A 23,519-nucleotide genomic window follows, 5' to 3' on the forward strand; every position below is an offset into this window, starting at 1 on the left:
TTTGCTTGTGAGTGTCCTTGTTCGCTGTCTATCTCTATCGGATCGATGCCTTCTTAGGAAGGAGGTGGGTTGGCCTTTCACAGGCACGCTTGTAAGGGTTCGAACCTCCCTCTTCTACTGTTGTTCACTCTGGAATCCGGCCAGTCATGTTGACGATTCCCATTGGTGATGATTGTCTTAGAATACGGTGATTTGAGGCTCGTAGTAGCATGGGATGGTTTGAAGTATAGTAGAATGGTCCCTCTCTGATTCACTTTCCTCAGTATCTGACTTAGGACAGCTAATCAACTGTAGCAGTGATTGTCTGAGAGGGGAGGTTGTCGCCTCTTCCTCCTCGTGTTGACAGTCAATTTTTAAATCACTTTAGTTGTGGGCTGCAGCTCCCTGTCTTTCCTGGTCTAAAGAGAGGTGAGTCTATTTCTTCACCTCGTGTTGAGGTTAAAAGTTCCAACCAATTTCAAGCATGTAGATACCGCTCCACACTTTTCTGGTCTCATGTTAATTTCTTTACCAAGGCTTTTTATGCACTCTGGCCAAAGGGGACGGCTCCAGGACATTTGACATGCTCACCGACCTCACTCTGGGCTTGGCTACTTACATATGCACAGTTTATAGGAGATAGATTATCTTATACCTCCTAAAAGCACATTCCTGTCTTAACAAAAATATGTTCATAATTGTTCATATTATACGCACAACGTATTGAATGGAAACTTGACAGATAAAGGGATATACATTCCAAGTTACAGTATTTCATCCAAAATGATAACCTGTATTTCATTCCTTTGGTTGATGCTAAAGGGGGAGAAAGAGCCCACCTTGTCCTTAATTCACAACAGGGTGTGGAGGTGTCAAAAAACTCACACCAGTTCCCTTCTCCCTCTGCGGGTGAGAGGAGGTTGTAATTGTCAACCATTGCCAAGTTGATCTGACCCATTGTGATCCTTACAGGACAGTCATGACACATTGTTGTTTTGTATATGTTCTATTTATATCTGTAATTAACCAATGATATCAAGCCACACCCAGCCATGATTACAGACACCTGTGTGTGTCCTTTTACACTATATAATCTCATGACCCACAGTGTTTGTCATTATACCCTGATGAAGACAGCTTGTCTCTCGAAACGTTAGTTATTAGGTTATTAAATTATTGTATCTGAGCTCCTAGTGTGCAGCTCTCCTAGCCAGCACCTCACTTAAACAGGTGTGTGTTTTCTTTCGCCTCTAGATTAACCTAGCCTATGTTTTCATGAAAGTGAGAAATACATGTAATTCAAACTATATGTGAAGGATGAAGTCCTTGTGACCAGTTTACAGGTATAGATGGATAAGGTTAATAAGATAGAGGTCTCTCTCCAGATGAAATCCTATGACTAGTGATGTCCGGCCGCCGACAACCTGTCCACTCGACCCCATCCCCTCCTCGAGGCTATCTCTCCATACCTTCTCCCATTCCTCACTTCCCTCATCAACTCATCCCATTGACTGTGTCCCCTTTGACTTAGAAATGCCCCTTCCCCTTCTCAAGAAACCAAAACCCAACACTTATAACATAAAAAACTACAGACCGTTATCCCTTCTTTCTTTTCTTTCACCAACTCTCTCGTTATCTCTCTCAGAACGATCTTCTTGACCCTAACCAGTCAGGCTTCAAGACGGGTCAATCAACCTAGACTGTTCTTCCCTGTGTCATGGAGGCTCTCCACACTGCCAAAGCTGACTCTCTCTCCTCTGTTCTCATCCTCGTAGATCTATCCGCTGCCTTCGACACCATGAACCATCAGATCCTCCTCTCCACCCTCTCAGGGCTGGGAGTCTCAGGGTCTGCACACTCTTGGTTTGCATCCCAGGTCTTTCCTGCCAGGTGACGTGGAGAGGATCTAAGTCTGCATCAAATACTCTGACTACTGGTGTCCTACAGGGCTCGGTTCTAGGCTCTGCTCTCTATACACAAAGTCACTTGACTCCGTCATATCCTCACATGGTCTCTCTTATCATTGCTATTTGGATGACATTCAACTACTTTTCTCCTTCCCCCCTTCTGACACCAAGGTGGCGACCCACTTTTCTGTGTGCCTGGCAGACATCTCAGCTCAGATGTCGGCCCACCACCTCAAGCTCAACCTCGACAAGAAGGAGTTGCTACTCCTCCCAGGGATGGCCTGCCAACTCCAATACCTCTCCATCGCGGATTACAACTCTACAGTGTCCCCCTCCCAGAGTGCAAAGAACCTTGGCGTCACCCTGGACAACACCCTGTCATTCTCTGCCAATGTCAAAGCAGTGACTTGCTCCTGCAGTTTCATGCTCTACAACATCCATAGAGTATGACCCTTCCTCACACAGGAAGTGGAGCAGGTTCTAATCCAGGCTCTTGTCATCTCCCCACCAGACTACTTCAACTCTCTGTTGGCTGGGCTTCCTGCTTATGCCATCAAACCTCTGCAACTTATCTAGAATGCCGCAGCCCACCTGTTTTTCAACCTTCCCAAGTTCTCCCATGTCACACTACTCTTCCGCATCCTCCACTGGCTTCAAGTTGAAGCTCGCATCCACTACAAGATCATGGTGCTTGCATATAGAGCAGCAAGGGGAACTGCCCCTGCCTGCCTTCAGGCTATGCTCAAACTCTACAACCCAACCAGAGCCTTCCGTTCTGCCCCCTCTGATCTCTTGGCTGTCCCACCCCTACGGCTGGTCAGCTCCCGCTCAGCCCAGTCAAAGCTCTTCTCTGTCCTGGCACCGCAGTGGTGGAGCCAGCTTCCCCCTGAAGCTAGTGCAACAGAGTCCCTCCCCATCTTCTGAAAATGTCTTCAAAGAGTATATTAAATTAATCCCACGGCACAGACATTCTTCATAACAACTTTTTTGAGGGAAAGTGTACTTGCTACGAGTGTTATATGTGGTTGTCTCACCCAACTATCTTAAGGTGAATGCACAAATTGCAAGTGCAGCAGGTAGCCTATAGTGGAGCATTGGGCCAGCAACTGAAAGGTTCGATTCCCGAGACTATTAGGTGAAAAAAAATGTCCAAAATTTTATTTAATACTTTACTTGACATAACCATGTCATAACACCTGACATAACTTATCATAAACTGTTAAAATATGGCCATAATACTGTCAGGACACATATTTAGACATTTTTTGACATATTATGGTATTTTATGGCTGGTTTTGAAAAAAATAAAAATTAAAAAAATTAAAAAAGTGTGAAAACCCACAAAACCTAGCACACAAGGCAAAACATTCCATTACACCATAGACTACATGTCAACGGTATATTTATGTTCTATAAATGTATATATTTTTTATTTTTTATTTTATTTACAATTTTCAATTATCATTGTGATTGCGCACACAATGATCACGTATGCCAATGCCGTGTTGCTGATGACTGGGATGAATGCAGGAGAAGATTTCAGGAGCAGGACAAGACACCATGTTTTTGACTGATAACTGATATAAGGCCATGTACATGATAGGCCTATCTGGCTTATATGATTATGATGGTCATAATGCTTCTTGACAGTGTCCTAAAGTATATTTTCGTAGTCCAAATAAAGTGGCACTGGATGGTCAGAATGTTTCATGACAGTGTCATAAAGTGTATTTTCTGCAAGTTATTTATTTAAAAAAAAGGGATTTAAAAAACAAAGTTTCAATGGAAAGGAAACTTCTTGGCAGGGAAAAAAATAATTTGAACACATGTGGGTTTTGACACTCTTATGTAGGTGTCATAACCAGCCATAAAATAACTTAATGTATGTCACAAGAGTTGTAAATAAATGGGTCAAGACCAAATTTGAAAATTGTCTAATAAATTCAATCAATCCATCAATAAATATGATGGATGATGATTTTGTTATCCTGTCTCTTTATGACAGTAGGGTTAGTGAGATAGAGACACGGCAGATCAACTGTGGTGGTGTTGTTGTGGTGAGTGGGTTCAAAGGGGGACAGATGGCTCACGGTCCGCTCTCATCTGCTGCTTTATCCGTGCCAAAGTTCAGGGAAAAACACTTACACACACTCCACTTCATTCGCTTTCACTGATCCACATAAACAGATTTCCACACAGTCGCTGACACGATGTGCGAAGATTAACAAGTCGATGTCGAAAGTAAGAGGGTTTTTGTTAGTGGAGTTTCAATGTTTCTATTCCGCTATTATAACATTTAGTAAGCAGTAATTGTACTCAAGGTAAAAGGCCTCAGTGTGTACCTAGATCATTAGACTGTCAAAATATCCGTCCTGCTTATCTATTTGTCACGCCCTGACCCTAGTTATCTTTGTTGTGTTATTGTGGTTAGGTCAGGGTGTGATGAGGGTGGTACTGTATGTGTGTTTTTGTCTCGTCTCAGGTTTTTTGTATATCTATGGGGTTTTGGTATTGTCTAGGTAAATGTAGGTCTATGGTGGCCTGAATTGGTTCCCAATCAGAGACAGCTGTTTATCGTTGTCTCTGATTGGGGATCCTATTTAGATTGCCATATTCCATTTTGGTTTTGTGGGTTATTGTCTATGTGTAGTTGCATGACAGCACTCGGTTTATCATAGCGTCACGGTCGTTTTGTTAGTTTAAGTGTTCTTTGTTTATTAAAGAAGAATGTATTCTTATTACACTGCGCCTTGGTCTCGTCATTACGACGACCGTGACACTATTTGTCTACTCTAATCTATAAAAAGGAGCATTCTGTTGGTGCTGTCTCACAAGGGACTGCTGCTCCGCAACTCCTGACAGTCTCAGACCAAACACAACTCAGAATGCTCTCTCACGGTGGCGTCAAGAAGCATGTGATGTTCATTGACGTTGTCAGCATTTCAGTTACTCTTCTTTCCCTCCATTTCATGCTGTTGGATTCAACCAGTGAAGAACCTTAATTTTTTTTAGTTTTCCCAGATGACCGATAATCTGCAACATCACATAACACAATGGCAAATTTCTCCATGGTCCTTATTAGCGGAGATGTGATCTTTTCAGGCTGTAAAGTTGTCTAAGTTCATTTCATCCTTGTTTTAGAATTGAATTCAAACAGAAAAAAGTTTCATCCTCTGCTGTAGCGTCGTAGACAGATGTCATGCTTGATGTAAGATTGACCTTAAAACCTTTTAATGCAGTGTACTTAATTATGGTCACGCAGGGTGTTTCTTGTTAGTCTTAAACAAATCTATACTCTACAAAATTGTAAGGTGTTGGTCCCATGTTTCATCAGCTGAAACAAAATATCCCAGAAATTTGCACAAAAGCTTATTTCTCTCAAATTTTATGCACAAATTTGTTTACATCCCTGTGCGCATTTCTCCTTTGCCAAGATAATGTGTGGCATATCAAACAGCTGATTAAACAGCACGATCATTAAACAGGTGCACCTTGTACTGGGGACAATAAAAGGCCACTTAAAATGTGCAGTTTTGTCATACAACACAATGCCACAGATGTCAAGTTTTGAGGGAGCATGCAATTGGGATGCTGACAGAGAATTGAATGTTAATTTCTCTACCAAAAAAGCCTCCAACTTCATTTTAGAGAATTTGTCCAACCAGCCTCATAATCGCAGACCACGTGTAACCATGCCAGCCCAGGACCTCCACATCTGGCTTTATCTCCTGCGGGATCGTCTGAGACCAGCCACCCAGACAGCTGATGAAACCGAGGAGTATTTCTGTCTGTAGTAAAGCCCTTTTGTGGGGAAAACTCATTCTGATGGCTGCGCCCATAAACAGTAATGTGAAATCCATAGATTAGGGCCTAGTGAATTTATTTCCTTAACTCAGTCCTTAATTTCCTTAACTCAGTTAAATCGTTGAAATTGTTCGCGTTTTGCTTTTATATTTTTGTTCAGTATACTTTGAAACAAAAGTATACACATCACACATGGTTAAACGCTTAACAAAGAAGACACCTGTACCATGTCAGATATAGAGTTGAACGGTATTACATTTTGAGTTTGCATCCAATATTACACTTTATATCACAGAAGACTGAAATATAACAAAACAATTTGATATAGAAATACAGAATTTGCGTCGTTTTTTTTAAATAATGAAAAATCTTAACGTTCTACCCATGAAAGGTGATTTGGTCATTTGACCGCATTAAAAGATTACTGTATGATTCAGCGCGTCCGTTTCCAAGTTAGATTTTCTCCATTAAATCCAGCCAGAAAGGAGCTTTTTCATTGGCTAGGGCCTCAGAGGATAGGTGATTAGCATCAGACAGACACTCTCCAACAGAAGATTATAGGAGAGGGTTGCACAGTAAGTCTGAAAGCCTTGGGCCTTAGTCTACTCTGTATGTAGTAAGGTTAGTGCTCTTATACAGTCTCATGTATCAGAGAGGAGAGTAAAATCTGTATTCTACGTCAACTCTAAAACCCATTCTTCATTGGCAATGCCAAGAACTAGGCTAGATGGTCTGTTGTTTGACAGAGACAAAAGAGAGAGACTGAGACAGAGATGGAGACATACTGTCATCGGTTGGATAAAGAGTTCAGTGGATCCCGGTTGCTCTGCACTCTCTCACACACATTTTCTCTCTGATCCAGTTCAAATGACCTGTGTAGAGACTTTTGCCTCTGAGATTGGAGTTCCTGGTGATCAGTTAGCAGACAGACGAGACCGACAGACACTGGAGTCAACACCTTTTTGGCACCTTGACTCACTTTACCTTCATACAGTATCTAGTGTGTTGAATACTTACAGGAATTATGGTCTAACTCACACTAAGACTCAGTTCAATCTGCTGCCACATGTAGCTGGGGAGTGCAGCCAGAGAGTTATCATATGGAGGCTAGCTACTGTACTGTATGTTATTGCACCTGATCCAGCTGGCCTAGCCTGACCTCTGCCTCCCCACAACATATTGACAGACTTTGAACATCACTCTCTGCCACAAACATAATTAACACTGATCCGCCTAAAGTTTCCATATGAATACTACAGAGGAAGGACTACTATTACTGTACCTTTACTCTGTCTTAGAACTGAGGAGTGAAACGTAAGAAAAACGTTGTGTCTGTGAGCGTTTTGGCCTTATCAACTCCAGGCGGTCTCATCTGTGTTGAAGAGTGAATCACTAAACTCCACATCTCCCTGACAGCTTTTTTGTGTGTGTGTGTGGGGGGGGGGAGTCTCTTGTGTCCACCCCCTCTCCTATCCCCTCCATAACCTCCCCCTTCATCATCGTGGGCTGTGCCCCATCGGAGAGGCAGCAGTCTGGGACAGAGAGTACTGTGATGGCCCTGGAGAGAGATCTAGGTGTGCGTGCAGGGAGGGTGTGGACGGTAGTTAAGGCATCATCTGGAGTTGCACACATCCCTGACACACCACTTTACTTCCAATTGGGACAGCCAATCAGCTATAGAATGAGTAGCAGGGTGTATCTAGGCTTGTGGCAGAGCTGTATGGCAAAGTCATCTGCTGTGTTCTTGTTATGCCAAACATATATGGCATCGAGTGACAAATGGCTTGGCAAACGCACAGTACAGATCTGAGACCAGGTATATCTGTGATCTTGGTTGAAGTTGCCCGTACACACAGATATATACATATATAAGGTCAGTTTAGCATTTCCCCCAATGGTTAAAGTGGATTTGTGAAGTGTAACCTGATCCTATATATCTGATCCTATGTAACCTGATCCTATGTGTACCTACCTATATATATATATATATAGGATCAGGTTACACTTCACAAATCCCCTTTAACCATTGGGGGAAATGCTAAACTGACCTTCGATCTTCCAACTCCTATCTCTGCTGCTCAGAGCTAGAGCCTCTGAGTTTGGAAAGAAAGAAAGAAAACACCAGTTTTGGTCATAAATAAACCATAGTGCTCCACCTAGGCTAAGGAAGTGCTGCTACAATATGGCTCTGCTCTGCACTAACACGGAAGCTTATAGGAAATCCCGCTATGCCCTCTGACAAATCATCAAACAGGCAAAGTGTCAATACAGGACTAAGATTGAATCATACTACACCGGCTCTGATGCTCGTCGGATGTGGCAGGGCTTGCAAATCATTACAGACTATAAAGGGAAGCACAGCGAGAGCTGCCCAGTGACACAAGCCTACCAAACGAGCAAAATAACTTCTGTGCTTGCTTCGAGGCAAATAACACTGAAACATGCATGAGAGCACCAGCTGTTCCAGACGACTGTGTGATCACGCTCTCCACAGCTGATGTGAGTAAGACCTTTAAACAGGTCAACATTCACAAGGCCGCAGGGCCAGACTAATTACCAGGACATGTACTGCGAGCATGCGCTGACCAACTGGCAAGTGTCTTCACTGACATTTTCAACCTCTGTCTGAGTATGTAATAGCAACATGTTTTAAGCAGACCACCATGGTCGCTTTGCCCAGGAACACCAAGGTAACCTGCCTAAATGACTACCGACCCGTAGCACTCACGTTGCATACTGCCCTAACAGATCCATAGATGATGCAATCTCTATTGCACTCCACACTGCCCGTTCCCACCTGGACAAAATAAACACCTGTGAGAATGCTGTTCATTGAGTACAGCTCAGCATTCAACACCATAGTGCCCTCAAAGCTCATCAATAAGCTAAGGACTCTGGGACTAAAGACCTCCCTCTGCAACTGGATCCTGGACTTCCTGACAGGCAGACCCCAGGTGGTAAGGGTAGGTAACAACACTTCCCCCACGCTGATCCTCAACACAGGGGCCCCTCAGGGGTGCATGCTCAGTCCCCTCCTGTACTCCCTGTTCACTCATGACTGCATGGCCAGGCACAACTCCAACAACATCATTAAGTTTGCCGATGACACAAAAGTGGTAGGCCAGATCACCGACAACAATGAGACAGCCTATAGGGAGGAGGTCAGAGATCGGGCCGTGTGGTGCCAGAACAACAACCTCTCCCTCAACATGATCAAGAGAAAGGAGATGATTGTGGACTACAGGAAAAGGAGGACCGAGCACGCCCCCATAGGGTAGTGCATATGGCCCAGCACATCACTGGATCCAAGCTTCCTGTCATCCAGGACCTCTATACCAGGCGGTGTCAGAAGAAGGCCCTAAAAATTGTCAAAGTCTCCAGCCCCCCTAGTCATAGACAGTTCTCTCTGCTACTCCACGGCAAGCGATACCGGAGCACTAAGTCTAGGTCCAAAAGACTTCGAAACATGTCCGACCCCCAAGCCATAAGACTCCTGAACATCTAATCAAATGGCTATCCAGACTATTTGCACCCCCCCTTTACGCCGCTGCTACTCTCTGTTATTATCTATGCATAGTCACTTTAATAACTCCACCTACATGTGCATATTACCTCAATTATAATTATTTATTTTTTATTTATTTTTTCACCTTTATTTAACCAGGTAGGCTAGTTGATAACAAGTTCTCATTTGCAACTGCGACCTGGCCAAGATAAAGCATAGCAGTGTGAACAGACAACACAGAGTTACACATGGAGTAAACAATTAACAAGTCAATAACACAGTAGAAAAAAAGAGAGTCTATATACATTGTGTGCAAAAGGCATGAGGAGGTAGGCGAATAATTACAATTTTGCAGACTAACACTGGAGTGATAAATGATCAGATGGTCATGTACAGGTAGAGATATTGGTGTGCAAAAGAGCAAAAAAGTTCTGCATTTTTTGAACAGAGCATGCTTATCTAAAATGGTGAGGAAGTTACTTTTAAAGAATGACCAGGCATCCTCTACTGACTGGATGAGGTCAATGTCCTTCCAGGATACCTGGGCCAGGTCGATTAAAAAGGCCTGCTCACAGAAGTGTTTTTGGGAGCGTTTGACGTTGATGAGGGGTGGTCGTTTGACTGCGGATCCGTAGCAGATACAGGCAATGAGGCAGTGATCGCTGAGATCCTGGTTGAAGACAGCGGAGGTGTATTTGGAGGGCCAGTTGGTCAGGATGACGTCTATGAGGGTGCCCTTGTTTACAGATTTAGGGTTGTACCTGGTGGGTTCCTTGATGATTTGTGTGAGATTGAGGGCATCTTGCTTAGATTGTAGAACTGCTGGGAGGTTAAGTATATCCCATGTTAGGTCACCTAACCGAACATTCTCTGAAGCTAGATGGGGGGCGATCAATTCACAAATGGTGTCCAGGGCACAGCTGGGAGCTGAGGGGGGTCGGTAGCAGGCGGCAACAGTGAGAGACTTATTTCTGGAGAGAGTAATTTTTTAAATGAGTAGTTCGAACTGTTTGGGTATGGACCTGGAAAGTATGACATTACTTTGCAGGCTATCTCTGCAGTAGACTGCAACTCCTCCCCCTTTGGCAGTTCTATCTTGACGGAAAATGTTATAGTTGGGTATGGAAATCTCAGAATTTTTGGTGGCCTTCCTGAGCCAGGATTCAGCCACGGCAAGGACATCAGGGTTAGCAGAGTGTGCTAAAGCAGTGAGTAAAACAAACTTAGGGAGGAGGCTTCTGATGTTGACATGCATGAAACCAGGGCTTTTTCGATCACAGAAGTCAACAAATGAGGGTGCCTGGGGACATGCAGGGCCTGGGTTTACCTCCACATCACCCGCGGAACAGAGGAGGAGTAGTATGAGGGTGCGGCTAAAAGCTATCAAAACTGGTCGCCTAGAGCGTTGGGGACAAAGAATAATAGGAGCAGATTTTTGGGCATGGTAGAATATATTCAGGGCATAATGCGCAGACAGGGGTATGGTGGGGTGCGGGTAGCGCGAGGTAAGCCCAGGCACTGGGTGATGATAAGAGAGGTTGTATCTCTGGACATGCTGTTGTAATGGGTGAGGTCACCGCATGTGTGGGATGTGGGACAAAGGAGGTATCAGGGGTATGAAGAGTGGAACTAGGGGCTCCATTGTAAACTAAAACAATGATAACTAACCTGAACAACAGTATACAAGGCATATTGACATTTGAGAGAGACATACAGCGAGGCATACAGTAATCACAGGTGTTGATTGGGAGAGCTAGCTAAAATAGTAGGTGAGACAACAACAGCTAATCAGCTAGCACAACAACAGCAGGTAAAATGGCGTTGACTAGGCAGAGAGGGTCGGATTAACTACACACAGAGCCTGAGTGCGGTTGGGGCCGACAGATAAAACATAAACAAGCAGAATGGAGTACCGTGATTAATGGACAGTCCAGCAGGCATCAGCTATGTAGCCAAGTGATCACAGTGTCCAGGGGGCAGCGGTGGATGGGACAGGGAAGCTAGACTGGCGAGTATTATCCAGACTAAAAAAACTGGCTGGCTGTGCAGAAGGTAAAAGCCGCTAGCAGTGGCTAACAGTGACCAAATAGCTTGTAGCTAGTTAGCTGGTTAGCTTCTGGAGGTTCTTGAATGTGTTCTAAAAATTAAAAATAATAGCGATTCCGTATCACATTGGGTGAGGCAGGTTACTGGAAGGTATAATCGAATTAAAAATCGAAAAGAGATTGAAAGTAAATATGGGTCCAGTGAGTGGTTGGGCTGGCCGGGGACGCGGCGATTCAGACAGTTAGCAGGCCTGTGCTAACAAGCTAACAGTTAGTAGGCCGGGGCTAAACAAGCTAGCAGTTAGCAGACCGGGGCTAAACAAGCTAGGAGTTAGCAGGCCGAATTAGCAAGCAAGTAGGTAGCAAGGGCTAGAAAGTTAGCCTTTGGGGGACGTCGCAATGGGGTTAAGTCTGTTTATGCCTCTTCATGCGGTGACATCGATAGACCGGTCATGGGTCCGGATATTGTAGCCCAGGAGTATGCTTCGGTGGTAGCACAGGAGCTCTGGCCGGGCTAGCTTCAAGCTAAGTGGATGGAAACGCTAGCCAGGAGTAGTCATGCGAGGTTGCGGTTAGCTAGTTAGCTAGTTGTGAAGATCCAGATGAAAATGTTCTGTTTGCGTTGGGAATCCGGGAATAAAAATAATAGGTCCGTTATGCTCTGGTTAGAGTCGCGTTGTTCGAACTGGCGAGAGCTTTCCAAGCTAAAGCTTAGCTGATGACCGCTAGCAATGGTTTGCTGACTGATAGCTGGTAGTTAGCTGGCTAGCTTCAGTTGAAGGGTTCCGGATCCGAAGTAAATATATAAATACTTTAGAGAAAAAAAAGCAGATCCACGCTACATTAGGTGAGGCGGGTTGCAGGAGAGTATTTAGATGTTGAGGTTTAGCAAAATGTTTTAAAAGATATGCGAAGTAAAATATGTAAAAAAAACGATATATACAAGGGACACGACAAGACGTCTGACTGCTACGCCATCTTGGAATTACCTCAACTAACCGGTGCTCCCACACATTGACTCTGTACCGGTACCCCCTGTACCCCCTGAATATAGACTCTCTATTTTTACTTTACTGCTGCATTTAACTACTTGTTACTTTCATTTCTTATTCTTATTCATATTTTTTAAACTGCATTGTTGGTTAGGGGCTTGTAAGTAAGCATTTGACTGTAAGGTCTACCCACACCTGTTGTATTCGGAGCATGTGCCTAATAAAATGTATTTGATTTATTCAGCCTTGATTATCGGTGTAGAAGTGAGTATATGAAAGCACCTGGAAGACTGTCTTCTTGCTGTGGAACACTTACCATTGAGAGATATTACAGTCCCCCAACTGTATTGCTGTTTTGGTATAGCACTATATATGCAAGGGGTGCATGACTGGCTCAATCGATATGTTGATACAATTTAGGGAGTCTTGTTTTCAGATTAGCCTTGTTAAAATCCTCAGCTACAATGAATGCAGCCTCAGGATATGTGGATTCCAGTTTGCAAAGAGTCAAATAAAGTTTGTTCAGAGCCATCGATGTGTCTGCTTGGGGGGGAATATATACAGCTGTCGAAGAGAATTCCCTTGGTAGATAACGCGGTCGACATTTGATTGTGAGGAATTCAAAATCATGTGAACAGAAGGACTTGAGTTCCTGTATGTTGTTGTGACCACACCACGTCTTGTTAACCATAAAGCATACACCCCGCCCCTCTCCTTTTTTACTTTTTTTCTGTGGAATTTTTACCCCTTTTTCTCCCCAATTTTGTGGTATCCAATTTTTGTAGTAGCTACTATCTTGTCTCATTGCTACAACTCCCGTACGGGCTCGGGAGAGATGAAGGTTGAAAGTCATGTGTCCTCCGATACACAACCCAACCAGCTGCACTGCTTCTCAACACAGCGCACATCCAACCCGGAAGCCAGCTGCACCAATGTGCCGGAGGAAACATTGTGTACCTGGCAACCTTGGTTAGCACGCACTGCGCCTATCCTGCCCCAGGAGTTGCTGGTGCGTGATGAGACAAGGACATCCCTACTGACCAAGCCCTCCCTAACCCGGACAACGCTAGGCTGATTGTGTGTTGCCCCACGGACCTCCCGGTCGCGGCTGGTTATGACAGAGCCTGGGCGCGAACCCAGAGTCTCTGATGCCACAGCTGTCACTGCAGTACAGTGCCCTTAGCCACTGCACCACCTGGGAGGCTCCCGCCCCTCTTCTTAACAGAAAGATGTTTGTTTCTGTCGGCGCGATGCGTGGAGAAACCAGCTGGCTGCATCGACTCCAATAGCGTCTCTCGAGTGAGCCATGTTTCCGTGAAGCAAAGAACGTTACAGTCCCTGATGTCCCTCTGGAATGCTACCCTTGATCGGATTTCATCAACCTTGTTGTCAAGAGACTGGACATTGGCGAGAAATATGCTAGGGAGTGGTCCGCAATGTGCCCGTCTCCGGAGTCTGACCAGAAGACTGCTTCGTTTCCCTCTTTTACGAAGTCGTTTTTTTGGGTCGCCGGCTGGATCCATTCCGTTGTCCTGGGTGAAAGGCAGAACACAGGATCCGCTTCGCGAAAGTCATATTCTTGGTCGTACTGATGGTGAGTTGACGCTGCTCTTATATTCAGTAGTTCTTCTCGACTGTATGTAATGAAACCTAAGATGACCTGGGGTACCAATGTAAGAAATAACACGTAAAAAAACAAAAAACTGCATAGTTTCCTAGGAACGCGAAGTGAGGTGGCCATCTCTGTCGGCGCCGGAAGTCAAAGGCTTGTCTTGCTCCCAGGCAGACTAAATAACTTTTTTGCCCGCTTTGAGGACAATACAGTGCCACTGACACGGCCCGCAACCAAAACGTGCAACTGGGTACTGGACTTCCTGACGGGATGCCCCCAGGTGGTGAGGGTAGGTAACAACATCTCCACCCCGCTGATCCTCAACACTGGGGCCCCACAAGGGTGCATTCTGAGCCCTCTCCTGTACTCCCTGTTCACCCACGACTGCGTGGCCACGCACGCCTCTAACTCAAGCATCAATTTTGCAGACGACACAACAGTGGTAGGCTTGATTACCAACAACGAAGAGACGGCCTACAGGGAGGAGGTGAGGGCCCTCGGAGTGTGGTGTCAGGAAAATAACCTCACACTCAACGTCAACAAAACTAAGGAGATGATTGTGGACTTCAGGAAACAGCAGAGGGAACACCCCCATATCCACATCAATGGAACAGTAGTGGAGAGGGTAGTAAGTTTTAAGTTCCTCGGCGTACACATCACAGACAAACTGAATTGGTCCACCCACACAGACAGCATCGTGAAGAAGGCGCAGCAGCGCCTCTTCAACCTCAGGAGGCTGAAGAAATTTGGCTTGTCACCAAAAGCACTCACAAACTTCTACAGATGCACAATCGAGAGCATCCTGTCGGGCTGTATCACCGCCTGGTACGGCAACTGCTCCACCCACAACCGTAAGGCTCTCCAGAGGGTAGTGAGGTCTGCGCAGCGCATCACCGGGGGCAAACTACCTGCCCTCCAGGACACCTACACCACCCGATGTCACAGGAAATCCATAAAGATCATCAAGGACAACAACCACCCGAGCCACTGCTTGTTCACCCCGCTATCATCCAGAAGGCGAGGTCAGTACAGGTGCATCAAAGCTGGGACCGAGAAACTGAAAAACATATCAAGGCCATCAGACTGTTAAACAGCCACCACTAACATTGAGTGGCTGCTGCCAACACACTGACTCAACTCCAGCCACTTTAATAATGGGAATTGATGGGAATTGATGTAAAATATATCACTAGCCACTTTAAACAATGCTACTTAATATAATGTTTACATACCCTACATTATTTATCTCATATGTATACGTATATACTGTACTCTATATCATCTACTGCATCTTTATGTAATACATGTATCACTAGCCACTTTAAACTATGCCACTTTGTTTACATACTCATCTCATATGTATATACTGTACTCGATACCATCTACTGCATCTTGCCTATGCCGCTCTGTACCATCACTCATTCATATATCTTTATGTACATATTCTTTATCCCTTTACACTTGTGTGTATAAGGTAGTAGTTTTGGAATTGTTAGCTAGATTACTCGTTGGTTATTACTGCATTGTCGGAACTAGAAGCACAAGCATTTCGCTACACTCGCATTAACATCTGCGAACCATGTGTATGTGACAAATAAAATTTGATTTGATTTGATTTGATTTGGCTGCATGGAAGTCAGGTGCAGGAGAGCAGAACTGGGTAATAACCGGAGCAGTTTAATATGCAAAACCAACGGCACCCAAAACAACAAATATGGATACAAATAACCCGTCGCGAACCAGTCAGAGTGCACAAACACTTTACAACAAACAATTTCACACACAGACATGGGGGGGAACAGAGGGTTAAATACACGACAAGTAATGAGGGAATGTAAACCAGGTGTGTGGGAAAACAAGACAAAACAAATGGAAAATTAAAGGTGGATCGGCGATGGCTAGAAGACCGGTGACGTCGACCTCCGAACCAGGAGAGGAACCGACTGCACGAACCAGGAGAGGAACCGACTTCGGCGGAAGTCGAGACAACATAGCAATCCCCTCAATGGCTCAATTGACTTTTGATTCATAATCATATTGCCAGGGGGAAATACATTAGAATGCGTGGGCCAAGGTTTATGTACCCAAGGTCCATGCCAGTTACTGGGCTGAAAATGAAGTCTTAAGTCGTCGACCTCACCCAAGGGTGAACAGTCGTGTAGAGAGCCAATGGGGGTAAGGGCAGAGAAGGGAGATGATGTGCGATTCATTGACGTGTGTAATGGGGAAAAAAGCAGTGAGCCGCTGCAGCTATGTGATATCAGAAGAGCTCTGTCTTTTTAACTGGCTCCTCTCACTCTCTCTCTCCCACACACACTCACAGACACATGCTCACTTATGCTCCCTACTCACCCAAGATTGGATGTAATTATTGTGGCTCCTTTCATCTTCATTTTAAGTAGTGTACCAAACCTTCATGGTTTTACCATGTTATTGTCACAGCTAGCCCATGTGTTGACCTTCTCTAAAAAATGTATTGAAAGAGAGTGGTTTTGTGTTTATAACTTGTTAATACAAGAGGCACAGGTTCTCATGCATGACTGTGTGTTTGGCCCCTAGGAAGTATCATCCATGGGAACATCAGACCTAGTAGGAGCAGTGCACAGCATCTTTGTTACTTCCGCACAGTGTCTGGCTGTTATTATGTTATGTTAATGGTGGCATTGTCATGGATCCTCCACTAGAGTCCTGTGTTCCTCCGCTCAGCACACACACTGCTGTGCAGGTCTCTGCACGGAATGTGATGATGTCACTGGATTCCTACCATACCGTACCACAATTCTAGACTATCTTCTCTCTCTTTCTCTCCTTCCCCAATGACAATGGTCCAAAAATACGGACCATCCATTCTCAGTTTTCTCTATTTCCTTCTCTCTCTGTCTGAATCTGTGTAAAGCTCCATAGTGAGTGATGTGTGTAGGTTTGAAATATTCAGCTGAGTTAGATTTTTCTAGGAAATCCAATATGACCCCCAGATCCCCCCATGTCAGCGGATTCCCCTTCTACTCACACTCAGCCTGCAGGTATATTGACAGTAGAATGGGTCCCCCTGTCTGAAGGTTTTCTCATGGTCCAGCCCATTATTCTGCTTCCCTCTCGTTTGCCCTCTGTGGCTTTGCGTCCCCCCATCTCTCTCTCTCTCTCTCTCTATCTCTATCTCTCTCTCTCCTTTCCACCCACATCTCTGATCTCTGATGTTTTCACGTCCCAGGGTTTTCCATCTGGATGGCTTCTATATTTTTACATTTCGATGTTATGTTTTATCCTATCATGTTCTATAACTTGGTTTCATGTTTGTTTAGCCAAGGGGTAAAGCGATCCCTGAGGAAACTGACTTTCTGGAAGATCATACTGGTAGAGCCTTTATTAAGCGATTGTGCTTTTGCTGTGAGATTCATTTAATGTCAACTCATTTGGAACACTCATGGTTTGTCTGGTCTCAGAAGACCCATGCTGAGCTGATACTAGAGAAAACAGTCTTTGCTTCTTAGCTCTGCATGCTGTTATACAGTGCATGCTCTCAATTCGCTCTGAAGGCAGACCCTCTTTAGTCATTTGTTATCTGGGTTCACCACACCAAAGGCCACCAGTTAATAAAACATTTTTTTTTTTAAGCCTTTGATAGCCTTTAAAAAGGGGTGTGCGTCATGTGATTTTATTGATCATTATTCCATGATTTTCTAAGTAATTTGATCAGACAGGCTACAGTACATTGAAATCATATGACATGATACTTCATGTTGTCTTCAAGGCTCCTGTGCAGAGTTGATTCGCTTGTGTAATGGTTGTTGATCTACAGTGTGTGAGTGCGTGTGTGAGAATTTTTTGCAAGTGGGCTTGACTCTCTTCCTCCTCCACTGTAACCTCACGTGTTGCCATGGTAACAACCCATTCCAAAGCGGATGCTGTGCCTGGGAAGGACCTGTGATCTACCAGTCACGTGTTCCAGCAGACTGTTCCATGGCACATCACGGTGCGTCACTCACTCCACTGTGTGCTTTTGAAGTAGACATTGTACTTACCCAGAATGCAAGGGAGGCTATTCCTCTGGAGTTGTGACAGCCAATGACAACCCAGCTTGGGTGTGTGTGTGTGTGTGTGTGTGTGTGTGTGTGTGTGTGTGTGTGTGTGTGTGTGTGTGTGTGTGTGTGTGTGTGTGTGTGTGTGTGTGTGTGTGTGTGTGTGTGCGTGCATGCGAGTGTGCATGTCTGGGGACGTGTCTTGTCTGCAGAGTTGGCAGAACAAAGACTTGCTGGCCTATAAATAGTTGCCTCTTGTCTCATGTTGATGAACTGCGTTTGTCGTATCTTCAAATAGCTGGGGCAGTCCAACAAAATCACATTTGAGAGAAGAACAATCTATTTTGAAAAAAGGGGTACATTTCCCAATCTTGGAGCTTTGCACGTATACATAGCAATACAATAGTGATGACTTACAGAAAAAAAGAATGTTCAAAGCAGAACCAAGAATCACTGTTTTCAGGATGAATATTGAGGTGTCAGTGTCTATAATATGGTGACAGGGGAGGGCGTGTGCAAAGCCGTCCGAAAGGGATAGAGATCAACTGGGGGGGTTCATACCAGATAGTGGGACCCAGGCTGTCTCCTGTCTGATCTATGTGGGGCATGTGTTAAGGGGGTGGATGTGGAAGGGTGGGGTGTCCTTAATACCAGAGGGAAAGTCCCCTTAATCCCTCCTCAAACTGTCCTCATTGACTAGTAGTGCCCCCCGAAATAGCGTCTGGCGGCATTGTTGTGCCCTGCAGATCCCCACCAGCCCTCCACCTCCCTGTTGTTTGGATAGGAAGCCCCCTTATACACACATATACATACATGCGCACACACACAAACACACACGTGCATGCATGCAAACAAACACCACGCACACACACACACACTCTTTTTATGGGGGAAAAGAGCTGATAAGCAGGATGACAATAAATAGTCTCGTGCTGGCAGTGGCGGAGGGAGGGAGAGAGAACGACAGAGTGAGGAGAGTGGGTTGACAGGGTTGACCCCTTTCAGCAAAAGTATTTGTTTCAGCTGCTATTTTCAGTGTCCCCCTCCCTCCCTATCCTTGGATATCACGATTACATTTACCCCCCCCCTCCCCCCTCTGAGAGAGCGTTAGAGAAAGAGACGGGGGAGGAAGTTCTATCTACCAGTATGGTAAGTCAGGGTGTTCTCGCTGTCCCTGCCATTTCTAGGGAACTTTCTGAGTGAGATCTGGGAGATCTGGGATGACATAAAGAGTGGGCAAGAGGGAGGGAGAGGGAGAAAAGGATTTGGCATGTGTCATTTTGTATGTCGGAGACAGACAAACACTTACAGAGGAGATTGTTAACTTCTCTTGGAAGGTTAGATACAGAAGCTAAACTCTCTTCCTCTTTACCTCTCTGCCTCCATCCCTTCATTGCGTGGATCATCAAGGAAGCGTTATTTTGGGTGTCCTGCTGGGTTGGGATTTGTTCTTTTTTTGCCTTGGTCACCTGACATAATGGCATCTTGCTCTTCCCTGTCCCTCTCCCTGTGCTGTGCTGTGTACTGAGTGTGGTTCTGCTTGGAACAGAGCTAATTGAGAGCTCAGGTTTCACTCCTGAACTGCAGAGAGAGAGGAGGAAACATGGCTGTGGAAGAGGCAGCGGACTTCCTGACAATAGTAAGTGTTCCCTGGAATTGTTTCAATTTTTGTATCACTACTGCCTTGTGAGGAGTTGTGAAAGGGGATTGTGGTGAGGAGTTAGTATGATAGTTCGATTTGATCATCACTCAGAGGTCACCAGTCCCTATAGTATAGCCTTGTGGTTGAAGCGTAGTGCATGGACGCAGGATGGTTACGAGACACAAACATGTAGCTATCTGTGTTGGAGAGGCTGGTTCTCCTACCACAGAGGACATTTTGTTTGTTTGGCATAAGTGAATAACACTGGTGGCAATATGGGCTTTGTAATTTCCAGTTTGTGTTTGCACTAGAGCGAACTATCTAAAGGATGCTCTTTGTCAGTGATCCAGTGCAAACCAGCTGACCTTGACAGGTAATGTGATAAGTGGAAATCAGATGTGCAGCGTAGAGCATCCTGCTGCTTGCACAGGGAATTACTTAAGGCTTTGTGGATGGCTTGAATTTGGTGGATAATCTCTCCACTGATAATTGTCCTCTGATCTGCTATACGTGTGCGTGTGCGTGTGCGTGTGTGTGTGTGTGTGTGCGCGCGTACGCACGCACGCGCAAACCATTGTAGCACTGAGATAACTTCTTTCCCTTCCCTATATTTTGTGCCTGGGTGTGGGCTCTCATATCCAGATGTATATAGTTGAATCAGAGTTATAGGATGTGGGCCTCTCGAGTGACGCAGTGGTCTATGGCACTGCATCGCAGTGCTAGAGGCGTCACTACAGACCCGGGTTCGATCCCAGGTTGTATCACATCCGGCCTTGATTGGGAGTCCCATAGGGCGGTGCACAATTGGCCCGGCGTTGTCCGGGTTAGGAGAGGGTTTGGCCGGGGGCTTTACTTAGCTCATCGCGCTCTAGCGAGTCCTTGTGGCGGGCCAGTCACCTGCAGGCTGACCCCATCGTCAGTTGAACAGTGTTTCCTCCAACACACTGGTGCGGCTGGCTTCCGGGTTAAGTGGGCGGGTGTTAAGAAGCGTGATTTGAAGGGTCATGTTTCGGAGGACGCATGACTCAACCTTCACCTCCCCAGCCCCGTTGGGAAGTTGCAGCGATGAGACAAGATCTAAATTTGGGATAAAATGGGGGTGAAATACAACAGCAATATAGTGCCTTCGGAAAGTATTCAGACCCCTTGACTTTTTCTACATTTTGTTACGTTACAGCCTTATAATTTTCTTAGAAAAAAAGAAATGTCCCTATTTCAGGACCCTGTCTTTCAAAGATAATTTGTAAAAACACAAATAACTTCACAGATCTTCATTGTAAAGGGTTTAAACACTTTTTCTCAGGCTTCTTCGATGAACCATAAACAATGAATGAACATTCACCTGTGGAACGGACGTTAAGACACTAACAGCTTACAGACGGTAGGCAATTAAGGTCACAGTTATGAAAACGTAGGACACTAAAGAGGCCTTTCTACTGACTCTGAAAACACCAAAAGAAAGATGCCCAGGGTCACTTCTCATCTGCGTGAACGTGCCTTAGGCACACTGCAAGGAGGCATGAGGACTGCAAATGTGGCCAGGGCAATAAATTGCAATGTCCGTACTGTGAGAAGCCTAAGATAGTGCTACAGGGAGACAGGACGGACAGCTGATCGTCCTTGCAGTAGCAGACCACGTGTAACAACACCTGCACAGGATCGGTACATCCGAACATCACACCTGCGGGACAGGTACAGGATGGCAACAACAACTGTACGAGATACACCAGGAATGCACAATCCCTCCATCAGTGCTCAGACTGTCCGCAATAGGCTGAGAGAGGCTGGACTGACGGCTTGTAGGCCTGTTGTAAGGCAGGTCCTCATCAGGCATCACCGGCAACAACGTCGCCCATGGGCACAAACCCACCATCACTGGCAGTGCTCGTCACTGAGGGGTGATGGTCGGATTCGTGTTTATCATTGAAGGAATGAGCGTTACACCGAGGCCTGTACTCTGGAGCGGAATCAATTTGGAGGTGAAGAGTCCGTCATCGTCTGGGACGGTGTGTTACAGCATCATCGGACTGAGCTTGTTGTCATTGCAGGCAAACTCAATGCTGTGCGTTACAGGGAAGACATCCTCCCCCCTCATGTAGTACCCTTCCTGCAGACTCCTCCTGACATGACCCTCCAGCATGACAATGCCACTAGCCATACTGCTCATTCTGTGTGTGATTTTCTGCAAGACAGGAATGTCAGTGTTCTGCCATGGCCAGCGAAGAGATCTCAATCCCATTGAGCACGTCTGGGACCTGTTGGATCAGAGGGTGGGGGCTAGGGCCATTCCCCCAGAAATGTCTGGGAATTTGCAGGTGACTTGGTGGAAGAATGGGATAACATCTCACAGCAAGAACTGGCAAATCTGGTGCAGTCCATGAGGAGGAGATGCACTGCAGTACTTAATGCAGCTCGTGGCCACACCAGATGCTGACTATTACTTTTGATTTTGACCCCCCCCCCCTTTGTTCAGGGAAACATTATTCAATTTCTGTTAGTCACATGTCTGTGGAACTTGTTCAGATTATGTCTCAGTTGTTTGAATCTTATACAAATATTTACACATGTTAAGTTTGCTGAAAATAAACACAGTTGACAGTGAGAGGATGTTTCATTTTTTGCTGAGTTTACACACAATACCACATAATGACAAAGCAAAACACAGGTTTTAATTTTTTGCAAATGTATATAGTCCACAAAGAGATGTGGAGCATAGCTATTTAGATCAATATTATTGAAGGAAGCTAATTCATTTATTTCAATTGACTGATTTCCTTATATGAACTTTAACTCAGTAAAATCTTTGAAATTGTATGTTGCATTTATATTTTTGTTCAGTACACATGTGGTATAATCACTCATTTCCCTTGCATCCTTTACACTTTACACACTATATATACTGTAGGCCGGATTTTCTGTTTTGTCCATTTTTTTTCATGGTATTAACCATTATGTACCTGCATAAAATGACTGTGAGCATGACCTATGGGGATGATTTGCTAACGGTAAATAGAAGTGCTTATGATCCTGCTGTCAATACTTTCCCATTATAAGCCATTAACTCTTCTAGTACTGGTCCACATCTACTGTACACCAATGGCCCTTTGAGAAAAACATAATTTGCAATGATATCTGTCTAACTAATAGCTCCACAATGAATGCACTAACCTGTCAATAGTGTTGTTTTTCCCCAATGGAAAGTGCGTGTCTGTGTGGTGGTTGGAAGCTTTTTGGCACCAATCGGCATTCTAAGCTCATGTGGCCCTAGGCTGTGTTTTGTATCGATGGAGGCCAGGGGATAAATGAGACAATGATGCGGGTTCTGGGCTCAAACTGAACTAACCAGCAGCCTGGAGCACAGACATCAACATGCCGTGTGTGTGTGTGCGAGTGTATTTATATGTAGAATATAGAAGATGTGTGTGTGTGTGGGTGGGTGGATGCTTTGTAGTGCCTCTGTGTGGGTATGTCTGTGTTTTTGTTCTACTACCTACTTGTCACATTGACATCATGTGGGGGATATTGCAAAGAAAATCACTCCACACAAAACAGTAACCCCCGGACTCAATGATGTCATAAGTGAAATCTGGGCCAAACACTAATTCAACAAAACTCTTTGCAGCGCTACTCTGCCTCAATATTGGATTGTCATTTTTATATCAGCTTAACAGAAAATGTGCCACATGTTTTCTGTTGAGATGCTGTTGGCCTAAGTGGAGCTGTATAATAATTCAGACGGAATTAGTAAATAAGATCTTTCTCTTGAACAGGGAATCAGTCGTCAGTCAGAGCGACGGAGCCTCAGTCCCTTTAACTATCTAACAGTAGATTAATGCTATTCCTTCAGGCTTAGCCTACTCTTTAATGGCCTAATTTCTTTGAACTTCTGATCTGCAAAGTTTAATCATATTTTCAAAGCTAATCTCTCTCCATCCCCTTTAATGCCTTACACACAAAGACGATCTTCTCTCTCCGACTTGAATGCGATGGGATGGTATTTGAAATGGCTGTCAC

General features: G+C 44.9%; 1 protein-coding gene across 21 annotated transcripts in view; it reads left to right on the plus strand.

The window, feature by feature from the left end:
- Window positions 1-23,519, plus strand: part of LOC135512283 (ankyrin-3-like) — a 153,502-nt gene that overhangs the window by 37,807 nt on the left and 92,176 nt on the right. Inside the window, exon 1 of one of the 21 annotated variants that reach the window (XM_064934141.1) lies at window positions 19,096-19,502. The exons of the other annotated variants lie outside the window; for them this stretch is intronic. Coding sequence (XP_064790213.1) covers window positions 19,467-19,502 — 36 coding nt within the window. The 5' untranslated portion in view covers window positions 19,096-19,466. Of the gene's footprint in view, window positions 1-19,095; window positions 19,503-23,519 lie in introns of those variants that run through there. 21 annotated transcript variants of the gene reach the window in all.

This window comes from Oncorhynchus masou, chromosome 24, assembly GCF_036934945.1.
Source record: "Oncorhynchus masou masou isolate Uvic2021 chromosome 24, UVic_Omas_1.1, whole genome shotgun sequence".
In the NCBI taxonomy this organism is placed as follows: Eukaryota; Metazoa; Chordata; class Actinopteri; order Salmoniformes; family Salmonidae; genus Oncorhynchus; species Oncorhynchus masou.